The sequence below is a fragment of the Chinchilla lanigera genome, unplaced genomic scaffold, assembly GCF_000276665.1.
Source record: "Chinchilla lanigera isolate Chin_1 unplaced genomic scaffold, ChiLan1.0 scaffold00064, whole genome shotgun sequence".
NCBI lineage: Eukaryota > Metazoa > Chordata > Mammalia > Rodentia > Chinchillidae > Chinchilla > Chinchilla lanigera.
Window position 1 is genome coordinate 13,741,657 of NW_004955465.1, and position 20,638 is coordinate 13,762,294.

The window sequence follows — 20,638 nt, forward strand, 5'->3', positions numbered from 1 at the left end:
ACACTATAGACCAGGAATCCAGCTGAGGGCCTGGATCCTGTGATGATATTCTGCATGAGTCCAACTTAGTACGTAGAGCTCATAACAGTGTCTCCCAGGAATCCAACCGGAGACCCAGAGCCCACAACAACGTCTCATGCAGGCCTGTTTCACGGATCTGCGCTGCAAAGACCCGAAGGTCAATGGTGGAATCTAGGAAGTCTGTGCCAGCAGGATGAAGGACTTGTGCTAGCAGGCTGAGGGATCTGCACTGGAGCCACAAAGCAACGCTCAGAAGAACCAGAGCTCCCCGGAAAGGTACCACAGCCATCTTCAGCAACAGTGAGGTCCTGAGCTGCTCCGATGATCAAGGTGGCCGAGTTCCCACCAGGGAATCCAAGGCAGCAAGCTTCTCCAGAAGACCAGCAGTGCACCATCTTCCCCTGTGGAGCCAGGAAGCGAAGCTCAAAGTAAGGACCAGAGCTCCCCCAAAGTGAACCAAAGCCATTCTCAGTGCCAACGAGGTCCCGAGCTCCTCGGAGGATGAAAACAGCCAAGTTCATCAGGAAAGCCAGCTTGACAAGCTCCTCCAACAGAACCAACAGCTCTTTACAGCTTCTACCAGCTCCCAACAGCCTCTCTCAGCTCCCTATAGCCTTTCTCTGCTCCTGACAGCTGTTGTATTTATTCAGTTTCTGTCCAGGGTGAACAGGTCCCAAGAACGAGGGACCCACAGATGAAAAGAAAAGCAAGAGAAAAAAGAAAAACAAGAGAGACAAAATTCTGGGATCAGGGGGCTTACGGCCTCTTGGACTGCAGCCTCGATTACCAATCTCAGTCACCTTTTACTGAGTGAGAACAAAGGAAGCAGCTAGTACAAATGGGGGGATATCAAACATCTTAGCAAGGACAGTACAACTCAGTTATCATAAGTGTGATTTGACTTAGCTAGCCATCATGTTTTCATTCCTTCGGGCATGTCTCAGTAAAGCATTCAATGTTGACCTCGAGGCTTTCCACAAGGACACAGGTTCTGCAATCTTATCCTTTCCACCAATGCTTTTGCTAGACTCCCTCCAGAACTAAAAATTCCCGTGGCTTGATCAGGCCTGAGGCAATACATTGAAAGAATAATTAAAGAATTGTCCTTCTCCACCTGTAATCCAGTACTCAGGAGGCAGAGCCAAGAGGATCATAAACTCAAGGCCAGTCTGGGCTGTATAGTGAAACCTTATCTTAAGAAACCCTAACAAACAATAAACAAATCTCTGTGTGTCCTCAGTGCTTTCTCTAACTAAAGGATGTCCTTTTCCACAAACAGCCTCTCTCCTTCTCCAGTGCTGCCTCTCATGCTGCTGGCAACAGTCCCCAGATGGGCCTCCCACACCCAGCAGTTCAGCTGAGGGTTATAAGTTGACCACCAGTTATCAGTCCACTACAGACCTGCATCATCTCTTATTGAACCTACTCTCGGATTTCTCCCTGCAAACATGAATATCTAGGAAACAAAAATTTGACAGGGAAGAGATGGGGAATTAGAAAGAATATGATGCTTACAGTGGTAAAAAAATGTAGGTGTCAGAAAAAAGGAAAGTGATGCCAAAGAGATAAAAGGAAAAAAAGAAGTGAGAAGGGAGAAAAGGCGCAGAAAAAACAGGAGAGGGCAATGCATTAGGTAGCTCCCCAGGTATTTGTTAAGTCACTGTAGTGTCATGCTGCAGTTCTCAGCGCCCATAGCTCGAGCTTCCTTGAGGTTTAGCCTGTCTCTTAAAAACCTAGAGGAAGTTCCAGGCCTGCTGACTCACTGGTACCCTGGATAACCACATAAAATGATCGCTGTGTTATTAACAGAATACTAATTGACTCAATACAATTGACAGCTAATACTCTCAGTCTGATTCAGTCTCTGAAACAAGTCCGCCTCCTCTGGAAACCACACCAGAGGAGAATCTCTAGTTTACATGACCTAAGCGCTCATCCACTTGTGGCTTTCCCCACTTTGAGCCCTGCTGTCTCCTACTCCCGTGGGGTTTCCAAGTTATTTTCCAATTTCATCACACTCAATCCTTTCTTTTAGAAGATCTCAGAATTCCTCTCTGGCTCCGGCCCATTTAACATAGTTTTTCCACTATCATGAAATAAAAGGTAGCTGCACAAGGAGCCTTTCTTCTTGGGACCACCTCACATAGACACCAGTACACAGTGACAGTCACAGTTTCCACGGACTAGCCTGCAAGGGTGGTGTCGGGTCAGCAATCCACACCTCCTCCTCAGGCAGGGTAACCAAGGCCTCCGTGAGCACTGGCTTCTCTCCAGTAGCTCCAGAAGGGTCTGTCCTTCTCTTCCTCAAGGAAGAGTGTCCAGTTCTAGAAGGCATACCGAGTTGTCACTGGTTAAATAAAAGCAGAGGCAAGCCTTCTTGGGCTCTCATAGGCCAGTACAGAATAGTAATCTTTACGCCAGGCTATCCTGAGTGACCCACTGGGGTTACTGCTATACTGCCTCTAAGAGGTTCACCGTTCAGAAGGTTTGTTTAATCTAAATGAGTTTACAGCAGGACATGCATAAAACCCAGCTGGGAAAACAGGAAAGAGGGCATTCAGGATATGCGCGGGGAAGAACAGAGGACAAAGAAGTGGAAGCCTGAGTATATGTGGGGCAGCGAGGGAAAGTGAGACCAGCATGACAGGAGCAGGAAGCTCCTGTAGACAATAAAGGAAACAATGTCAGAAGTACTGTGACTAATGTGTGTAAGAGGCTCTGAATGTTAGGCTGAGAATTTAAATACAAAGCCATGATAGCATTTATAAAAGTATTTAACTGTAGAAGTAGAAAGGTCTCCAAGTTCTATAATTCACAGATGAGAAAGCCAAGGCCAAGAAAGTGTGTGTGACTTTTTAAAATTCACACAGTACCTAGCACTTGGGGGGCTGAGGCAGGAGGATCCAGGCAAGTTCAGGGCCAGCCTAGGTTACATAGTGAGTTCAAGGCCAGTCTGAACTACCCAGAGAGACCCTGTCTCAAAAAACAAACAAAAAAATAAATAAATAATTCACACATTAACTTAGTGGATATTAGAATCTAATACTCTCCCTCACATCCACTATCTCCTGTTTAAAAAAATCTCAGACAAGTTACTAAGGTGTTAATCACCACACATTTCTTAAGCAAGAAAAACAATGCTTAAACTTTTACTTACTTGGGAAATGTTATGGTACTTTCAACTGTGAATTATGGATTTGCAATTTTCTCTCATTTTTTTTGTCTTTTTGAGACAGGGTCTTGTTATGCAATTTAGGCTGGCTTGAACTCACTTTGTAGCCCAGGCTGGCCTCAAAATCACAGCACTCCTCCTGTCTTACCCTCCCAAGTGCTGGGATTACAATTTTCTCTACATTTGATTGCAACCAGGATGAACTTGGCTATTCTGAGGTTTTACATGTTTAACTCGTTGTCCCTGAAGCCGGGAAATAGAAAATCCGGCCTAGTTCACCCTGAGATGGAGACAGTCCGATTTGTGGAGACTCTGCTAGCAGAGATCCGAGATGCTGATAGACACTGACAGGGCTCATGGAGCTTCTCTGAGCTCTGCAGAGAACAAATACTGCTGAACATTTTTACAGTACTTATGTAGTTTTCAGTCATTGTGGTTTTTTTTTTTTAATGTTGAAAGACAGCCTAAAGGCCTTCCCACATTAATTATACATATCAAATTGGTCTTTTTGTGGTTCTCTAGTGTTCAGTGAGATGTGAGCTCAGAGAAAGGCCTTTCCATTAATCACATTCATTGAGTTTCTCTGTTGTGAATTCTTTGATGTCTAGTATGATCAAAACTTCCACGGAAGGCTTTTCCACATTCATCATATTCGTAAGGTTTTTCTCCTCTACGAATTCACTGATGTTGAGTAAGGTTTGAACTTTCCCTGAAAGTCTTTGTACATTCATTGCACTGGTAATAGTTCATTAAGGTATGATCTCTATGATGCTGGGTAAGCCCTGTTACATTTCTGAGATTTTAACACATTTGTTACATTCAAATGGTTCTTCCCCACAGTGTGGAAGCCGACGCCCACTGGCCCAGAAGTCCGGGATATCCCGGAAGTGCTGCCACATTCTTCTAGGAAGCTTCATCTCTGTGATGTCTCCCCTGCACCGGGTCATCCTGCACTTCCTACTGCAAACCTCCTCCTGTCCAGCACCAGTCCTGCTTCGTCCAGGAGTTGCCTCTCCATCTCAGGATCCTGATCTCTGCCCCACCCTTTTTTCTGCCGACCTTGTTTACCCCACACACGCCTCATAGCATCCATACCATCACCTTCATTGCCTCAACCTGCGTCGGTCTCCCAGCGGACATTCTCCCACAGCTTCCTCTGTATTTGCACAATCATAAACATAAAGGCTTGTATGTAAATACAGGAAGACAGGTTAGTGCAGAAACCTTCATAACTGTGTATTAATGATCACACTATTTAATCTCTATGTGTCTCATTTTCCATACTATAGAATTAGAATGATACTAGCACACATATCTAGGATGTAGCAGATGCTTTTTCCCATTTTAACTCCTACCTTTTCTGGTTGGGTGCTAGAACTACTCATCGGTAGGTGCAGGCATGATACAGGGTTTACCTACATTCATAAAAGACTTTAATGTAGAAAAGAGTACTGTGAGGAAGGGGATATTGTGAATTGTGTAGGCAAGGGTAGTACAATACAGTCAAATTAAGGACTTTCAGAGGCAAAAGTGCCCAAGGCTCATGGTGTAGTTGTAGTGGATTGACAACTGGTGGTCAGCTTATAACCCCCAGCTGAACTGAGTAAGCATGGTGCTGGGGGTGGGAGGCCCCCCTGGGGATTGTTGCCAGCAGCATAAGAGGCAGAACTGGAGAAGGAGAAGTGAGGCTGTTGGGAGTGGAGAAAGGCTGTCGGGAGCTGGTGGAAGCTGTAAGGAGCTGTTGGTTCTGTTGGAGGAGCTTGTCGTGCTGGCTTTTCTGATGAACTTGGCTGTTTTCAACCTCCGAGGAGCTCGGGACCTTGTTGGCACTGAGAATAGCTTTGGTTCACTTTGGGGGAGCTCTGGTCCTCACTCTGAGCATCGCTTCCTGGCTCCAGAGGGGAAGAAGGTGCACAGCTCAGTCTCCTGAAGAAGCTTGCTGCCTTGGATTTCCTGATGGGAACTCAGCTGTCTTCACCATTGGAGGAGCTCGGGGCCTCACTGTTGCTGAGGATGACTATGGTACTTTTCAGGGGAGCTCTGGTTGTTACTTTGCACATTGCTTCCTGGCTCCTTCAGCCTGCTGGCACAGATCCTTCATCCTGCTGGCACAGACTTCTAGATTCCACCACCGACCTTTGGGCCTTCACAGCACAGATCCGTGAAACAGGCCTGCATGAGATGTTGTCATGGGCTCAGGGCCTCCGGTTGGACTCGTGGGAGGCATTGTTATGAGCTCTGGGTATTCAGCTGGATTCATGCAGGACATTGTTGTGGGATCCAGGCCCTCAGCTGGATTGCTTGGTCTTAGTGTGTGGACAGATTTCCTGCACGTTTTTGTATATCATTCTTTGGATGACTATTGTAAATAATCTTAAAGATATGTGTCCCGTATTATATTGTTCTCCTTGCACAAAATATCCCCCAAACCAACATAGTATTATGTGTTCAGTGTCTGTATTGAGAAGTGTGATTTTCCATTGTTGTGAGATTGCTTATATGAGCAGTCTGGGAGTAAGATTTGGGCATTTCTTCCTGCCTTCACAATCATAGGTCTAAGTGAGTTTCACTCATATTTCTTTCTGGCCTCAGTGTGCAGCAATAGCTGTATCTCCTCCTACTAATCAGAATGAAATAGCCCTCCCTTGACAGTGGCTCCTCTTCTCCTGATCCCTGGTGCAAGAATTCCAAAATGCCTATATGGTAGTAATAGTCTGACCTTTTACTATATCCCCTTTGCCAAGCTGAGAGCCGTGAGAATGGAGAGAAGAAATCCCTGAGCGGTTCATTGAGAGTAAGATGGGGGAGTGCTGCTTCCACCTCCTGCTTCCAACCGTGTGTTGTTCTTACTGGAGACACAGTACGCTGGTAGGTCTGTACATAAATTACATCCTGGAGAATACTGTACTTCCTTGGAGATGGAGCTTCAGCTATGCTTTCGGTAAACCATACCAATTCACTGCCAGACTGCATCTCTTGTCTCTTAATTGTGTGAGACTTTCAGTATCTGCAGTAGGGATTTCCAAATCAAAGTTGAAAATTTGTCCCTTTCTGTCCTGGGCTACTCATGAAAGTACAGCTGTGCAGGAATCTTAGCCCAAACAGAGAGGGGAGAGCCAATCTCCCTCAAAAGTGTTGACTCTGGGTAGAACCTTTGTTACTTCATACATACATGGGAGCCAGTTAGCCTGACCAACTGCCAGTGACACACTGGAGAAGTTTTCTATGAACATGGAAGCTGTGTTTACTTATCACAGATGTGTGTCCATTTAATCAAGTGGAGGAGATTAATGGCAATGTGTCTTTCATTGTAGTACATCTTTTAAATTTAAACTTTGTCTATATTACCCCTTGTGTTTGCCTCTTGTGTTTTTATCTACAACTGTGATAAAAATGATATATTTTGTACGAAGAGCATTTGAAATGTTTAGCATTTTGGGTTGGGAGTGTATGTGTGAGGTGCAGGACCACAAAAAATTAATATTTTGATTCAAATTTAATTTATTATAATTTGTGACATGAAGTATAAACCTGAATTATTCACCATACCAATATCCAAACATTAATGTTTAGTTTGCCTATTGAGTTTTCATTTTACTTATTTGATAAGTTCTTAAAATAATTGAATGTAAGAACTTGTAAAAATAGTTTTATATTTTAAAGAAAATGTCGTAACAGTTTTTATCGTTCTTTCTTTAGGTTTTCTAAATTCTAACACATTGAAATATTTTTCAAGACCGTTCCTTTCAGATGTTTGTTCTGGAACATCAGCTCTCATCAACATTTTTCAATGATAGCATACTGAATGTTCAAAAACATTTAGAAACTAACTTTCAAGTATTTTCTTATGTAGCTGTTTATTTACATAAGTAAAGGTTTTTGGGGCCAGGGATATAGCTCAGCAGCACAGCACCTGCCTAGCAATTGCAGGGTCCTGAGTTCAATTCCCCATATGAGAAAAAATATATATAAGTTTTCTTGAATTTACTTTTCAGCATTGCTTTGATAGGACATATATTTAAAAGAAGACGTTTAAGGTTATTATTGGGCATGAACTTCTCATATTCTCTTAGATGAAATGGTCTTCCTCAGAAGCCTCCTCAAAGCTCCTGTAACCTCCTTGTTCCTCAGTGTGTAGATGAATGGGTTGGCCATAGGAGTAATTACACAGTAAAACAGTGTCAGAACTTTGGTAAGGTCTTGAGGTTCATCTCCTGGGGGCTGCATGTAGATGTAGATGCCAGGCCCATAAAATAAGGACACCACCAGTAAGTGTGAGGAGCAAGTGTTGAAGGCCTTGAGTCTCCCAGCAGCAGAAGGGATTCGAAATACAGCTCTGGCGATGTAAGCATAAGAGACAAGAATCATGGACAGGGGACCCGTTATCACGAAGGTGGCCACCACTGCTAAGGTAACCACGTTGACTCTGGTGTCTCCACAAGCCATCCTAATAAGTCCAGGAAGCTCGCAGAAGAAATGGTCCAGGACCTGGTTCCCACACAGTGGCAGCTGGAAAGTGAGTGTGGACTGCAGCAGTGAGTTGGCCAGGCCAAGCATCCAGGCAGTGCCAGACAGTTGCCTGCACAGCTTGTGGTCCATGATTACAGAGTACCGCAAGGGCCGGCACAGAGCCACATAGCGGTCCAAGGCCATGACACCCAGCAGGACACACTCAGAGCAGCCCAGCCAGTGGAACACGTAGGCCTGCACCACGCAGCCTGTGTATGTGATGCTCTTGTTGGGCCCTCCTAAGTTGAACAGCATTTGAGGTACAGTTGTGGTGGTGAAGCAGAGATCCAGAAAGGAAAGGCTGGCGAGGAAGAAATACATGGGACTCTGGAGCTGGGAATCCCGTTGAGAGACCAGAATGATAGCAGTGTTTCCTGACAATGTGAACAGGTAGGAGGTCAGGAGGACGAAGAAGAGAGGAAGATCCAGCCATGGGTATTTGGTTAAGCCCATGAGAATGAAATACTCTGGAAAACTTTCATTTGTGTACTTCATGGAATTGTGAAATGATGGACCTGCTAAAATCAAGGAAGAAAAAGGTGATTTTTAAAAAATCTTGAGTTTGCAGAAGTTCTGAAAACATGAAGAAAAAATATACTTTAAAAAAAGGCCAAGCATTGTGGTGCCTACCTGTTGTTCCAGCACTTGGGAGGCTGAGGCAGGAGGATCACTGTGAGTTTAAGGCCAGCCTGAACTGCACAGTGAAACCCTGTTTCAAAAAGACTATATATATATATTTTTTTTAATTTAATGAGGAAGACATGGAGAACCCCTCAATACAAATCATGATGACATGAAATAGAATACTTACTATAACCAACATGAAGTAACTCTTGTTACTCCTAACTGGGATTTGAAGCTAGTGAAATGATGCAGATAACGAGGGCAAAGGCACTGTCCCAGACTCAGAGCAGCCCACCTGCTCAGCGTCCCGTGCTGACAGCAAAGGACGCAGCACCGCCCTGCGCTCAGGTCTAAGCTGTGTCTTGCTTCCCTTCATTGTTTTTTTCCAAGTTATGTTATCCACTCTTCCCATTGATTTTGTGAACGACTTTCTCTAATTTCTTTTTGAGCCAGGGTCTTGCCTTGTAGTACAAGGTGGTCTTGAACTCACTATGTAGCCTATGTCTTTCTAATATTTTCCTTCTGCTCAAGTCAGCAACCAAAACCCTAACTCACTAACTACCCAAGAACGCCGACATGGAAAATGTTACCAGAAGGAGGTTGAAATACTCCTTAGGTCTCTTTAAGTCAGGGCACTGATGAAGGGAGACTGAGACTCGAGGGGCTGGGAGGGGGGCAGATAGGGCACCCCAGTGCTCCTGGCACCCTGCGGCCCACTTCCCATCGTAGTTAGACAGTCTTCCTCTTCTGTCCGATAAAGCAGTCTTGCTTGAAATGGTACCCCTCTTAAGAGAATGAAAGCAACAGCTTCAGAGTGGGAGGAAGATATTTTCAGGAGACATCTCAGATAAAAGACTGTTACAAATATTTAAAGAACTACTACACCTCAACTATAAAAATAGACAACCTAACTAAAAACTATGCCAAAGACCTTTACAGAAACTTCACTGGAGAAGACATACAGTTGGAAAATAAGCACATGAAAGGATGCCACATCACCGAAGGAAAAGTTCAGTGCTTTCATCTGTTTTTTCATTGTAAGAGAGGATCGTTTTTGCGCGTGGCTTGTACTCTGAGTAACATCTTAGCCATTTCTGAATATTATGATACAGTGTATTAAGGATTGTTAGTCTCTATTTTGTTATGAAACTTTGCTTTATTTTTTCATAGAAGGACACTTCATTATATTTTCTTTAATAATATCTACTGATATCACATTAAAATAGAAAAGGAAATGTGCTGCACATGTCGCTGGGAAAATGCACGGTAAAGCAACAGTGAGGTGGCATGGCGCCCCCATCGGTGCAGACATGGAGGAGCAGGAGCTCTCTCCCTGACTGGCCAGAACACACAATCGCACAGGAACCTAAGACAGCTCGGTGATTTCTTATAAAACTTACAAAAGTGTGTAACCAAAGGTACATTTGGTCTCTGTAGTTTTACCAGAAATTGCACCTCTTGCATTACCCAAAAGAGCTGAAAAGTTAGGTCCACACTTGCAAACATGTTTATAGCTGCTTTATTCTTAGATGCCAAAATATGAAAGCAACTGAGATGTCCTTCAGCAGGTAAGAGGAAAAACAAACTCCAGTACATACAGACAGTAGAGATGGAGACAAAAATCAGATGTTTACATTATTACTGTTACTAGTGCTCTTTGGAGGTTGTAATTTTAGCCACTCAATCGAATCATCTTGCTTTCTGCCATCTTTGGCGGGGCGTAGGTAGCAGTCGTTGGCACACTTGGGCAGCCCCCACTGCACGCACACATACACACAGGGGCGAGGAGGAGTATGTGCCTGTACTTCAGGGTTTGGCAGGGTGGAGCAGAATGAATCCTGGTGACAGACCAAAGTCAACACAGGGAAGTAGCTGAGCTGAGCATGATCACCCCATCTGTCAAGTTTATAGGGCACCCCAGTGCTCAGTGTTAATCAGATTCCTGTTACTATAACAAAATACCCAACATGACCAACTTGTACACAGAAATGGAGTATTTGGGCCCATAATTTGGGGGTTCCAACCCATGGTCTCTTAGCCCCTTGATTTGGGTTTGGGGTGAGGAAGCACGCCATGGTGGAAGCACATCACAGCAAAGCTGCTCACCTCACAGCCAGGAAACAATGGGGAGGGGCCGGCGTCCGCCATCCCCTTGGAGAACATGTCCCCAGTGACACAGAGACCTCTGCCAGGCACCACCGCCGATAGGTTCTCTCTCTCCTCACAGAGCCAGCCTGGAGAGAATACTGTACTATGATGCCTTTAGGGGACATCGGAGACCCAAAGTGTGACAGCTACCAATGTGACAAATTCTTCTTCTTTCTCAAAACTATGAATGATAGAGCTAAAATAAACTAGAGATTTTCCTCCTACACATTTCCTGTCTAGGTGAATCTAATGAAATTTATTTGCTCTATGAAAAATGGATGTTAAAGAATAAGTGTCTCCTCTTCCCTCACCGAAGTCCAAATCTGAAAATGATCAAGATATGTTAAATGCATATACCAAACTCCTGAAATGAACCTCACCATTCTGTATTGCTAACATAAACTTTTAAAAGGCTCAAATCTAAACAGTAGTCTCCTAACAAGAAAGAGCGTACACTGCAGAGTCCAATTCTAATATTAAGTGAATGCTTAGAAAAAGAATTTGCTGGGTGTGGTGGTGCACATCTGTAATTCCAGTGCTTGGGAGGCTCAGGCAGGAGAAGCACCAAAAGTCTGAGGCTACATAGTGAGTTCAAGACAATCTGAACTGCATAGTGAGACCCTGTCTCAAAAAAAATTTTTTTTTAAATACCTAAAGGACATGTGACCAGACAGCCAACAAATTCAAAGGAAAGAAACTTACATCTAGTTGTATTATTTATAAATTTCAGACTAATTGAGATTAGAAGATCACAAAGACTTCCAGAGCTGAGATATAGATATAAAATGGAAGCTCTCTCATTCTTAGTTTTGAGAAAGGAAGAGGAACGGCGCTATAGCTCCTAACAGTACCAGAGGAAGTGAGAAGGCAAGAGGTAATGATTAAAAGCTCTGAAGGAAAATTATTTGTAACCTAGCAATATATCTATAACAAATCAATGGAGCTGGAACATCGTACAGCATTTTAAGGCATGTAAAATCTCCCAGTTTTATTTCCCAGATACCATTATTTTTACAAAGCAACTAAAGGATGAGGGTTAGGATCCCACTAAAATGAAGGAGTGAGCAGAAAAAGAGAAAGACATCAGGAGAGAGAAAACACACTGGAAGAGGAAGGGAGAACTTGGATGACTGGGGAAAGTAACTAAAACAACAACAAAGACAAGCTGGAACTATCAGCCACACCTGACATGGCAGAACAGAGAGGAACTTTCTAGGTACGCACAGTACATGTTGCAACCCCGCTGCGGTCATGAAGGTGCAGACCCTCAATGCTGAACTGGGGTGCACCAGTATTTGGAGGGTGGGTTTCCACTTTCTTTACTATATAAGGGTTGGAAAGTCTCATTTTTCACAGTATATAATGGATTAATAATATTTGAACCTGAAAAAATCCAAATGGAGGAAAGTTGATTAAGAAACATAGGTAAATAGAAAAAACATTGAAATTATTAAGGATGTGTTTCCTTTGGTGAATAGGCATTGAGAGTGATGGGGAAGGGAACTGCTGCTTTTCATGGCAAACTCATAGTATTTTTTAAAACCTGGGACATATATTTTAATAAAAATTAAAATGAGAAAGCATCAATATTTATAAACAATGTCTAGGGGCATTAGAAGTATACATTGTTTGAAAGGATGAAAAACACACATCATCAGTTATTGACATAGGAAGTGGCTGAGCCAAGCATATTAATTTCCCTCTGACAAGTTTAGCAACCTGATAAATGTGAATGCAGGCACAGCATTAAAAAACTAATGTAAAAAGCTGGGTGTGGTGGCGCACACCTGTAATCCCATCACTCAGGAGGTTGAGACAGGAGGATCATTGGGAGTTCAAGGCCAGCCTGGGCTACAAAGTGAGCTCAAGACAAGCCTGAATTGCATAGTAAGACCCTGTCTCAAAAAGACAAAAAAAAAAAAAAGTGACAGAGGCCAAGGATATAGCTTAGTGGCACAGCACCTGCCTAGCAAGTGAGGTTGTTAGTTCAATTCCTGGTACCCAAAAAAATAAATGGTGTAGTGGAAAACCAGATTGCAGAAATATATTTTTCTCTTTCTTTCTTTCTTTTTTTTTTTTTTTTTTTTTTTTTTTTTTCTTTCTTTCTTTTTTTTTTGGTACTGGGAATTGAACTCAGGATCTTGAGCTTGCAAGACAGGCGCTTGTGCTGCTGAGCTATATCCTCAGTAAGGTTGCAAAAATAACTTGAATCCAGGACATGGAAAATCCTGTGCACTAGGCTGAACAGCCTGATCAGAAGAAGCTTCGCAGGAGGGGTATGGAATGGCTGGAGCAGACTTCAGAGCTCTTCCTATGGAAGCAGAAGGGGGCATCACAGAAGAGACCAGAAGGCAGAAGACCCTTGGGAAGGCTCCTGGCTTCTCGGGAAGGCCCCCCGGAGCCACCATGAAGACCAGCTGAGATGGTGGTGGGAACCAAGAGCAAGGCACAAGTGTAATGTAGAGGAAGGTATTAATAGACACTGAAATTTCAGTCTGAATGCTCAGAGAGTGGAAATGCAATTAACAGAAAGGGACATAAATGTGATTACTGCTTGGAACCAGTAATTTAACCAAGATCCTCTAGAAAGGTCAGTCTTAAATTTGGTCTATAAGGACCAGCTTGAGAGTCCACCTTCCCTGAGATGGACTCCTGTCTCTCCCAGATACTTCTGGGTGAATGTGGCCAGGTACCCATTCATAAAATCATGAACTACCTGCATGTGTACTAGAAGGTTTGTTGCAGCTGTTTGGACCCCAAAAGCGGGGACAGGAACACATACGGAGACAGAGGCGGTGGCAGAGCAGTGTCCGCAAACACAGATAAGGCACTAAGTGCAGGAGGAAGGAAGTTAGTGCATTTGCATAGAAAGTAACAGGAAAATTGCAAATCAAGATCCTGTCCCCTCAAAAAGCACCTCAATATTTTGGCTTGGGGCTGGGGATTTAGCTCAGCGGCAAAGCGCCTGCCTGGCAAGCGCAAGGTCGTGAGTTCGGTTCCCAGTACCGGAGAAAAACCAAAAAAAAAAACCAAACAAAAAAAAATATTTTGGCTTGTCAGGTGTTATTTCTATTGTTTGACAATCAAATTGATCTTCAAAGTGTCGGCTTTCAGAAAACCGATGTTTAGTGGCTTAACCTGCTCTCTCCTTCCTTCCTTTCTCTGAGGCCACTGGACCTTCCTGGCAGAATTCTGAGGCAGATGTGGGAGTGGTGGCCATGGTTTGGCATAATCAGAACTGACTCGGCTCACGCAGGCTCCTGCCTGACTGGGCTTGTGCAACTCAGAACTGCCATTGACTCTCTCAAAACCAAGCAAAGCTCCAGAAAACCTAAGCTAAGTAAGCTTGTGTTGGTGGAAAAGAGGCATCACTGGAACATACCTCTTTTCACTGGGACACACAGTAAGCAGGTTTGATGGGCTCGGGAAGCCTCACCAGGAGAAGGCTTCAGAGGACCTGGATCTCAAGGCTCTGAGACAGGGCAGCGGGTGCAGTCGGGCCGGGGCTCCAGCAAGAACCTCCAAAGGTCTTGTTGTGGCAGGGCAGGCAGGCCAGTTCTGGAGGCAGAGAATATTCTCTCGTGGCCTCAAGTCAGAGTCAAAGGCAGATAAGACCAGCTGCCGCCCAATGTGCCGCTGATGCCTGGAGACAGTCACTGGTGACTGATGCCCCTTGGGGAAACATCTTCAGTCTGAGTTTGCCATTTTGGCTGTGATTATAGATGATGTCAGTTTTTCCACTCATTAGTCCCATTTTAATAACAAGAGAGAGTGAAATTTATCCCACCAATTTTCAGAAAGCAAACACATTATGTTAATGACAACAATGACAAGAATAGTTCAACACGTGCTAGACGCATCACATGAATTATATCATGTCTTCACAGCTCTGTGCGGTGGCACCACTACCCTCCTTGTTTTACAGTTGAGGAACTTGAAGCTTAAAGAAGTGAAGTAACTTGTCCAAATACTAAGTGAATGCTTTGCAAATGTCATGAATAAACATGTTTTTATCACGTCTATAGTGTTTAAGGCGCTTGTTTATTTGGTCTTTTTAGTATTGAAAGTTTGTTGAGAAGATATAGGTTCTCTTTTTCAACGACTCCAGCGCAAGGCTAATTAATTTAAGATCTTTCTTTTGCTTCTTATATAATCTGATGCGATTTCAACCCATTTCCACCACATGAAGCTTATCTCAGAGCAAGTCACCCTTCAGGAAAAGTAGACCTTTAAAGGTGCCTGACGGTGGGCAGGGGAGTAGCTCTGGGGTAGAACACTTGCCTGGCATGTGTGAGGCCTTGGGTTTGGTCCCAGCGCCTCGAAGCTCTCTCTCCAAGCTGCCCTGCAGTGGTTATGAGGGGCTGTCAGGACTCAGTTATCGGTCAGAGCTATGGCAGCCTCTCTTCTTCATACTTCGGTTGGGTTGGTTAATCTTGCAAGACTGTGTCTAGAAACCCCTGGAATATAGCCAGCTTCCAACAAGCCACTCCTGCTGTCCCCAGGATGACAATAGGGGGAATGAATGTGTGTGAATCAGCATGGAAATGTGGATGGCATGGGGGAGGGACCTTCATTTCATCTCTGTAATATTTTGATCCAGAATTTTTCAAATGTGGCTCACTTGCTTCAAAATCAGTTGCTATGCTTGTTAAAAATGCTCATTTCCGGGACCCTGAACAAACAAGAATAAAAATCTCTGGGGACAAATCCCAAGAAACTGTCTTGATTTGTCCCCTAAATAACTCACATGCAGACTTCAGTGGGGATCACCACACTAGAGAATTATTCTGTCTTTTAAATTGCAGAACCCAATTACCAGTGGTACCAATTTAGTTACGTCCTCTGGGGCTAAAACATTTCCTTTAAGACTAAAGATATAAATGTAAATTATCACTGTTACAGTTTAGTGATATGTAGAAACCAAACCAAAGGCCTAAGGTCTGAGACCAAATTAAGTCTCTTAATTTTGTTTTGCTAAAGACTAAACAAAATTGTTCCAAATTAGCCCATTGGAAGAAAGGTTCAAATGATTTGAGAGTTTTGGGTGCTGTGATCTGTCCAGATAAAGGCAAAAATTATTATAAAACAGAAAGCATAATGTTGGTGCCCTGAGATATTAACGTCCTTGAGAAAAACTAGGACATTTAGCACTGTCTCTGTAAGATATTGGAATAGAACAAGCCTAGGGCTTTGTACAATTAGGAGGACTACTTCTGCCAAAACGCAGAGGTAGCCTGGACCCCAGAACCTTCTTGCCCAACTGTTTTGAGAAGTATGCTGTAAGTTGCATTTCTGGGCCAAGAAGTTGAGCTAGGAGCCCTGGGGTGAATTCCTTTTTGGCATCCATAGGTAAGTGGAAAGATTTATCAGGCTGAGGAGATTAAGAGCCAGTACAGAGGTGAGGGCCCATTTGAGTTGGTTCAAAGCAGAAGAGAGAGGAGGAGAGGAGAGAGTGGCTGGATCTCTCAAGGTAGCTTCATATAAGGGTTTAGTTATGAACCCAAAGTTTGGGGTCTACAGTCAAAAGTGCGTAAGTAGCAACCCCCCAAGCGGAGAGATCAGATTTGATTGTGCAGAGAGAATCCGAGTGGTGAGTTCTGTAGTCTTGTTTGGTTCCCTTAGGAGAGGGGCTGGTGTGAAGTCTAAAGTAAGCGACCTCAGCCTGAAAGGACTGGCTCTTGTCTGGAGATCCCCAATATCCTTTTGCTGCTGCGAAGTTAAGTAATTGAACAGTGTGTTGTGCATAGATTTAGAGGAAGCTGTACAGTGAAGGTCACGAACATATTGGATCAGGTTTAGGGAAAGAGACAGGAGGTCTTAGGTTAATGCCTGTCCAAAAATGTGTGAACTGTCACAGAATCCCTGAGGAAGAATCACTCAAATGAGTTGGGATCTGTCAAAATAAAGGTTAAAAGATTTTGAGAACTGGGGTCAAGAGGAATAGCAATGAAAGCATTTTAAGCTCATAAACTGTGAATGAGAGGTGTCTGGTGGTACTGCGGAAATACTGTGTCGGTTAGGCACTAAGGGGACGGCAGGCAGGGAGGCAGAGCAAAAAGTAACAGCAAGAGACAAAACGGGAATGCAGCAGGGAACTAGGGTGGCCAGCTGCTCACGGGGAGCCAGACCTCGGTATTTATTGATCACGTCTGTGTCAAGGGCAATGGGCGAAGGCAGTGTTCTGGGGAGCAGTACAGCCGACTACAGTGGGCCAGGAAGAAGAACAAGCATTCTGGCAGGGACGAGACAGGGGCAATAAGGAGACCGTAGTGTCTGCAGGGAAAACTATTTCCTACTGGCACCACATTGTCTTAAAGATCCTTATCGTCCTCCTACCCTGTGAGCGCACAGCACCACTAGCTGCAGGACTTCAACTGTGACCAGAAGAAAGCAGCGAGCTTCTGAGTTCCAGTCTGGCTCAAAGGGCAGCACAAGGATGGCCTTGGTCAGCCCTAGACTCAATATATAATCCGTGGTCCCCAACAGGATGTGTTGGCAGTCCTGGAGAGAAATGTGTTAAAGCTGTTCCTAAGGTCTAAGGCAGAGGTATGAGACACCGTGGTTTGGCCACCGACCTCCCTAAGAGACACAGGAAGGAGCTAAAGGCCTCGTATGTTCCCACAGAGCTGACTGTCTTGCTCCTGTGTCCAGATGAAGACTGCCCTGAGCCCCTGCTTAAAACATTCGTGAGGAAACCTTGTTGAGGTTTTGCCTTTTTCTCTGAATGCCCACAGGGGCAGATGCCAGTGGCTCATATTTATTCTGTTTTTTAAAAAAATATCATCATTGCTATTATTAAAGACCTTGGGAGGTTGTATAAATAAGGTTTTCTTGATATGTGGCCCATCTCCCAAATTTTAGATCTTTTCTTTCTTCCTTTCTTTTCTTTTATGGAAAAATCAATCAAAATTTCAAAACAAAATAGGAGAATAACAATTATTAATACTTCCATATTGACTACAAGCTCTCCTTAAGGGTTTGTGTTGAGAAGTCTGCTGTGATTCTGATGGGCTTTCATTTACAGGTAATTTGTTTCTTTTCTCTAGCCAATTTTAACATTCTGTACTTGTGCTGAACTGCATCTTGATTATTTTATGCCTTGGTGTAGATTTATTTTGTTCATGGCTATTTGGAGGTCTATATGCTTCACTGATTTCTATGTCAAATTCTTTACTGATGTTTGGAAAGCTGTCTGCTATTACTTCTGTGAGGAAGTTTTTTAATGGCTTTCTCACTGTCTCCAGCTTTCTCACAGACTCCAATCTTATGTTGTTTTTGTCTGCTTCATCTTGTAGCTGTTGGATTGGTTTTTCAAGGTCTCTTGCTATTTTTAAGATATCTTTCTTCTCCTGGTCACTAGCCACAATCTTGTCTTCTAGATATGATATTTTATCCTCATTTTCATTCAATCCATCACATACACTTTCAGTGGAGTTTTTTATCTCCTAGATTTCTGTTTGGATCTGCTTCATGGATTCCATTTCTTTTCTATGTTGGGCATTTATGGTTTCCATCATCTTCCTGAGCTCCTCTATTTTTTTATCTGTGTTTGCTTTAATGTCTTTCATCTTGATCATCATTTCTTTTTGCACCTTAGAGATTTTTTTTTTTCTATAGCCTCTTCCATTTATTTTTTCACTTCTGTTGCTATCATTTCAGAAAGTTCCAGTAGGTGGCTTCTAATTTCATCTATCTCATTGTGCTCTGGACTTGTCCTGGGTGGGCTTGGGATCTGGGATTGCATTTTGCTTCTGTATCTAGTAATTTTTTTGTTTTTTATTTTATTTTGTTTTCTGCATTCATGCTTGTAGATTTATTATGGTAGATAGCTTTATCCTTAGTATTGTGGCTTCTCTAGGAAATGTCTGACCCTCAGGAATGTCTTCTAAATGTAGGTGTTTCTTCTTTTCTTTTCTTTCTGTCTTTATTTATTTTTGTCTTTTTGAGATAGAGTCTCACTATGTAGTCCTAGCCTGCCTTGAACTCACTTTGTAGCCCAGGCTGGCCTCAAATTCACAACAATCCTTCTGCCTCAGTCTCCTGAATGCTGGGATTACAGGTATGGGCAACCATGCCTGCAGATGTAGGTGGTTCTTGATCTTTGTGTCTACCCCAAGAACCTACCTTCCCAATGTACTAAGAATAAGAATTTTCTATCTATTTGGCTCAGCACCCAGTCCTTTGGTACTGGACCATGGTGATGGTTATAACCCCATAAAGTCAAAGTGTTGTCATACAAGGGAGAAAAACTGATTATAACAGATATGCCATCCTGGCTAAAGTAGTGCAGTTAGCAATAACCATAGTCTCAAACACAGCCTGACTACTAACTGTGGTAAGTAACTATTGACCTGATACCTTTAACAATAGGAGTAAATTCTACATTTATATAACAAAATCCAACATATACCAGGAACTTGCATGTAGTGATTCCCCCTTACTGGAGTGATGTGACCCTGTTGTTGAGGGAAGGGCTAAGGATGGGGGAAAGGTGGAGAGATGAATTAGGTCCAGTAGAGCAGGAGCAAGGCTGGGGCGCAAAGGAGGGTCACCCAAATTGTGGGAAACTGGCAGACACAGAAGGGAAAGAATGGAGATCACAGAGGAACATGGGAGTGAACCCGAAAGAGAAGAGGCAATGTCTGCTCACATGAAAGTATCACAAAATCAAGCGAGATAGGTGATGAAAGAGAAAAGATGAGTAGAAGAAAACGAAAAGGTGAGAAATCTGAGTCACAAAAGAAGGAAAAAAAGCAGAGAAAAAACAAAAATAACCACACACACAAAAAAACTCCAACCAGAGAGAAAAAGGAAAACCAATCAGACAAGCAGAGAAAATAAAACTAGTAAAATTCCTCCGGTGTTGGCAGTTCTATGATACATCGAGTCAGATCAGAAATGTGCTGTGCCCGGCAGCCAAGGTTACAGTGGGATCTGTGCAGGGTGTGGAGCCGGTCTTGGCCTATGGATGTGGGGCTGGGCATGGTCGTCTGCTGGAGTTCTCCCCAAGCCCTGTGATAAAGAGAAAAGGGCGGCCCCCACCCACCTGCTTCTATTCAGTCAGTGTCTGCGTGCCAAAGCACAGCACTGGCTCACCTAACCGACCAACTGCTGGCTCATATTCTCACTGCTGCTTCAGACTTTCTCACAGCTGCTCCCGCCTGCCCACCATGCGGGACCCTTGCTGGGTTGCTGAGGGTCCTGCCTGGGCTGGGCCAGCATGTGTGCCCCCCCTGGGGCCTTGGTGGGTCTCTGCAGTTCACACTTGCCTTGAACTCACTATATAGCCCAGCCTGGCCTTGAATTCTTGGTGATCCTCCTGCCTCAGCCTCCTGAGTTTACAGGCATGCGCCACCACAGCTGGCTGCCTTTCTTTATATCTGACATTGTGGATGGGAATTAAAGTGTGTGTAGGTATCACTTTCCTGGCTCTGAATGGAGACCTAGATTGTTGTATTTTAAAATGGCCTCAGTAAATCTCTCATGAAAGCCACTGGATTTTTGTCCAGTCTTTGGGTGATTTCATGAATCTTGTCATAATTTACCACTTTATTTATTTACTTATTGTTTTTGGCTTTTTGAGCCAGAGTCTGACTATCCAGTTCAGGCTGGCCGTGAACTCACCATATAGCCCAGCCTGGCCTAGAACTTGAAGTGATCCTCCTGCCTCAGCCTCTAAGTACTGGGATTACAAGCACATTCGACCACGCCCAGCTGCCGATGTACCATTTTAAACCCACCTTTCTCATCTCCTCTGTTAAATGTGAGAGAAAGAGGAACATTTTGTCTGAGTGAGGGCAGTCAGCGTGGTAAATCCATGTAGGGTCTTCCTCAGGGATGCAGGAGGTGCCAGATGCATTTCAGGCTGAGGGTCGAACAGAGATAACCAGCAAAAGCCGTGTCCCGATGTGCGTCTTGTCTTTGGTGGAAGAGGAAAGGACGATACCCCGAGTGGGAGTGGCGAGGTGTAGGAACTCCTTGGTGAAATGCGCAGGGTCTGGCACGTGAGGTCCAGGCGTTCTTCAGTGTGGGAAAGGTCAGCAAGGGGCACAGAGCGCGGACGTGGACGATGCCTTCTGCCTGCCCCCCACGAAGGGGCGGACGGAGTCCGGCTGAGCAGGCGGTGCGTGGGAGCGCGAAGGGGCGGCGCGCGGAGGGGAGGGG

The 20,638-nt window shown here is 44.0% G+C and overlaps 1 protein-coding gene across 2 annotated transcripts; it reads right to left on the reverse strand.

The window, feature by feature from the left end:
- Positions 1-6,873: 6,873 nt before the first annotated feature.
- LOC102014027 (olfactory receptor 2B11-like) lies at positions 6,874-20,632 on the reverse strand. Of its 2 annotated transcripts, none has more exons than XM_005398975.2 (2): positions 20,215-20,632; positions 6,874-8,217 (listed from the first exon to the last, which is right to left on the reverse strand). In XM_005398975.2, exon 2 carries the CDS (start codon positions 8,195-8,197, stop codon positions 7,253-7,255), a length of 945 nt encoding a protein of 314 aa, XP_005399032.1. In that variant the 5' UTR covers positions 8,198-8,217; positions 20,215-20,632; the 3' UTR covers positions 6,874-7,252. The 2 variants fall into 2 exon arrangements, with proteins under 2 accessions (XP_005399032.1, XP_005399031.1); XM_005398974.2 differs by having other exon boundaries at positions 6,874-8,220.
- Positions 20,633-20,638: the final 6 nt, after the last annotated feature.

Bases quoted from the DNA above. Each gene is read 5' to 3' on its own strand.
- LOC102014027 (XM_005398975.2), bottom strand. From the start codon at position 8,197: ATGAAGTACACAAATGAAAGTTTTCCAGAGTATTTCATTCTCATGGGC.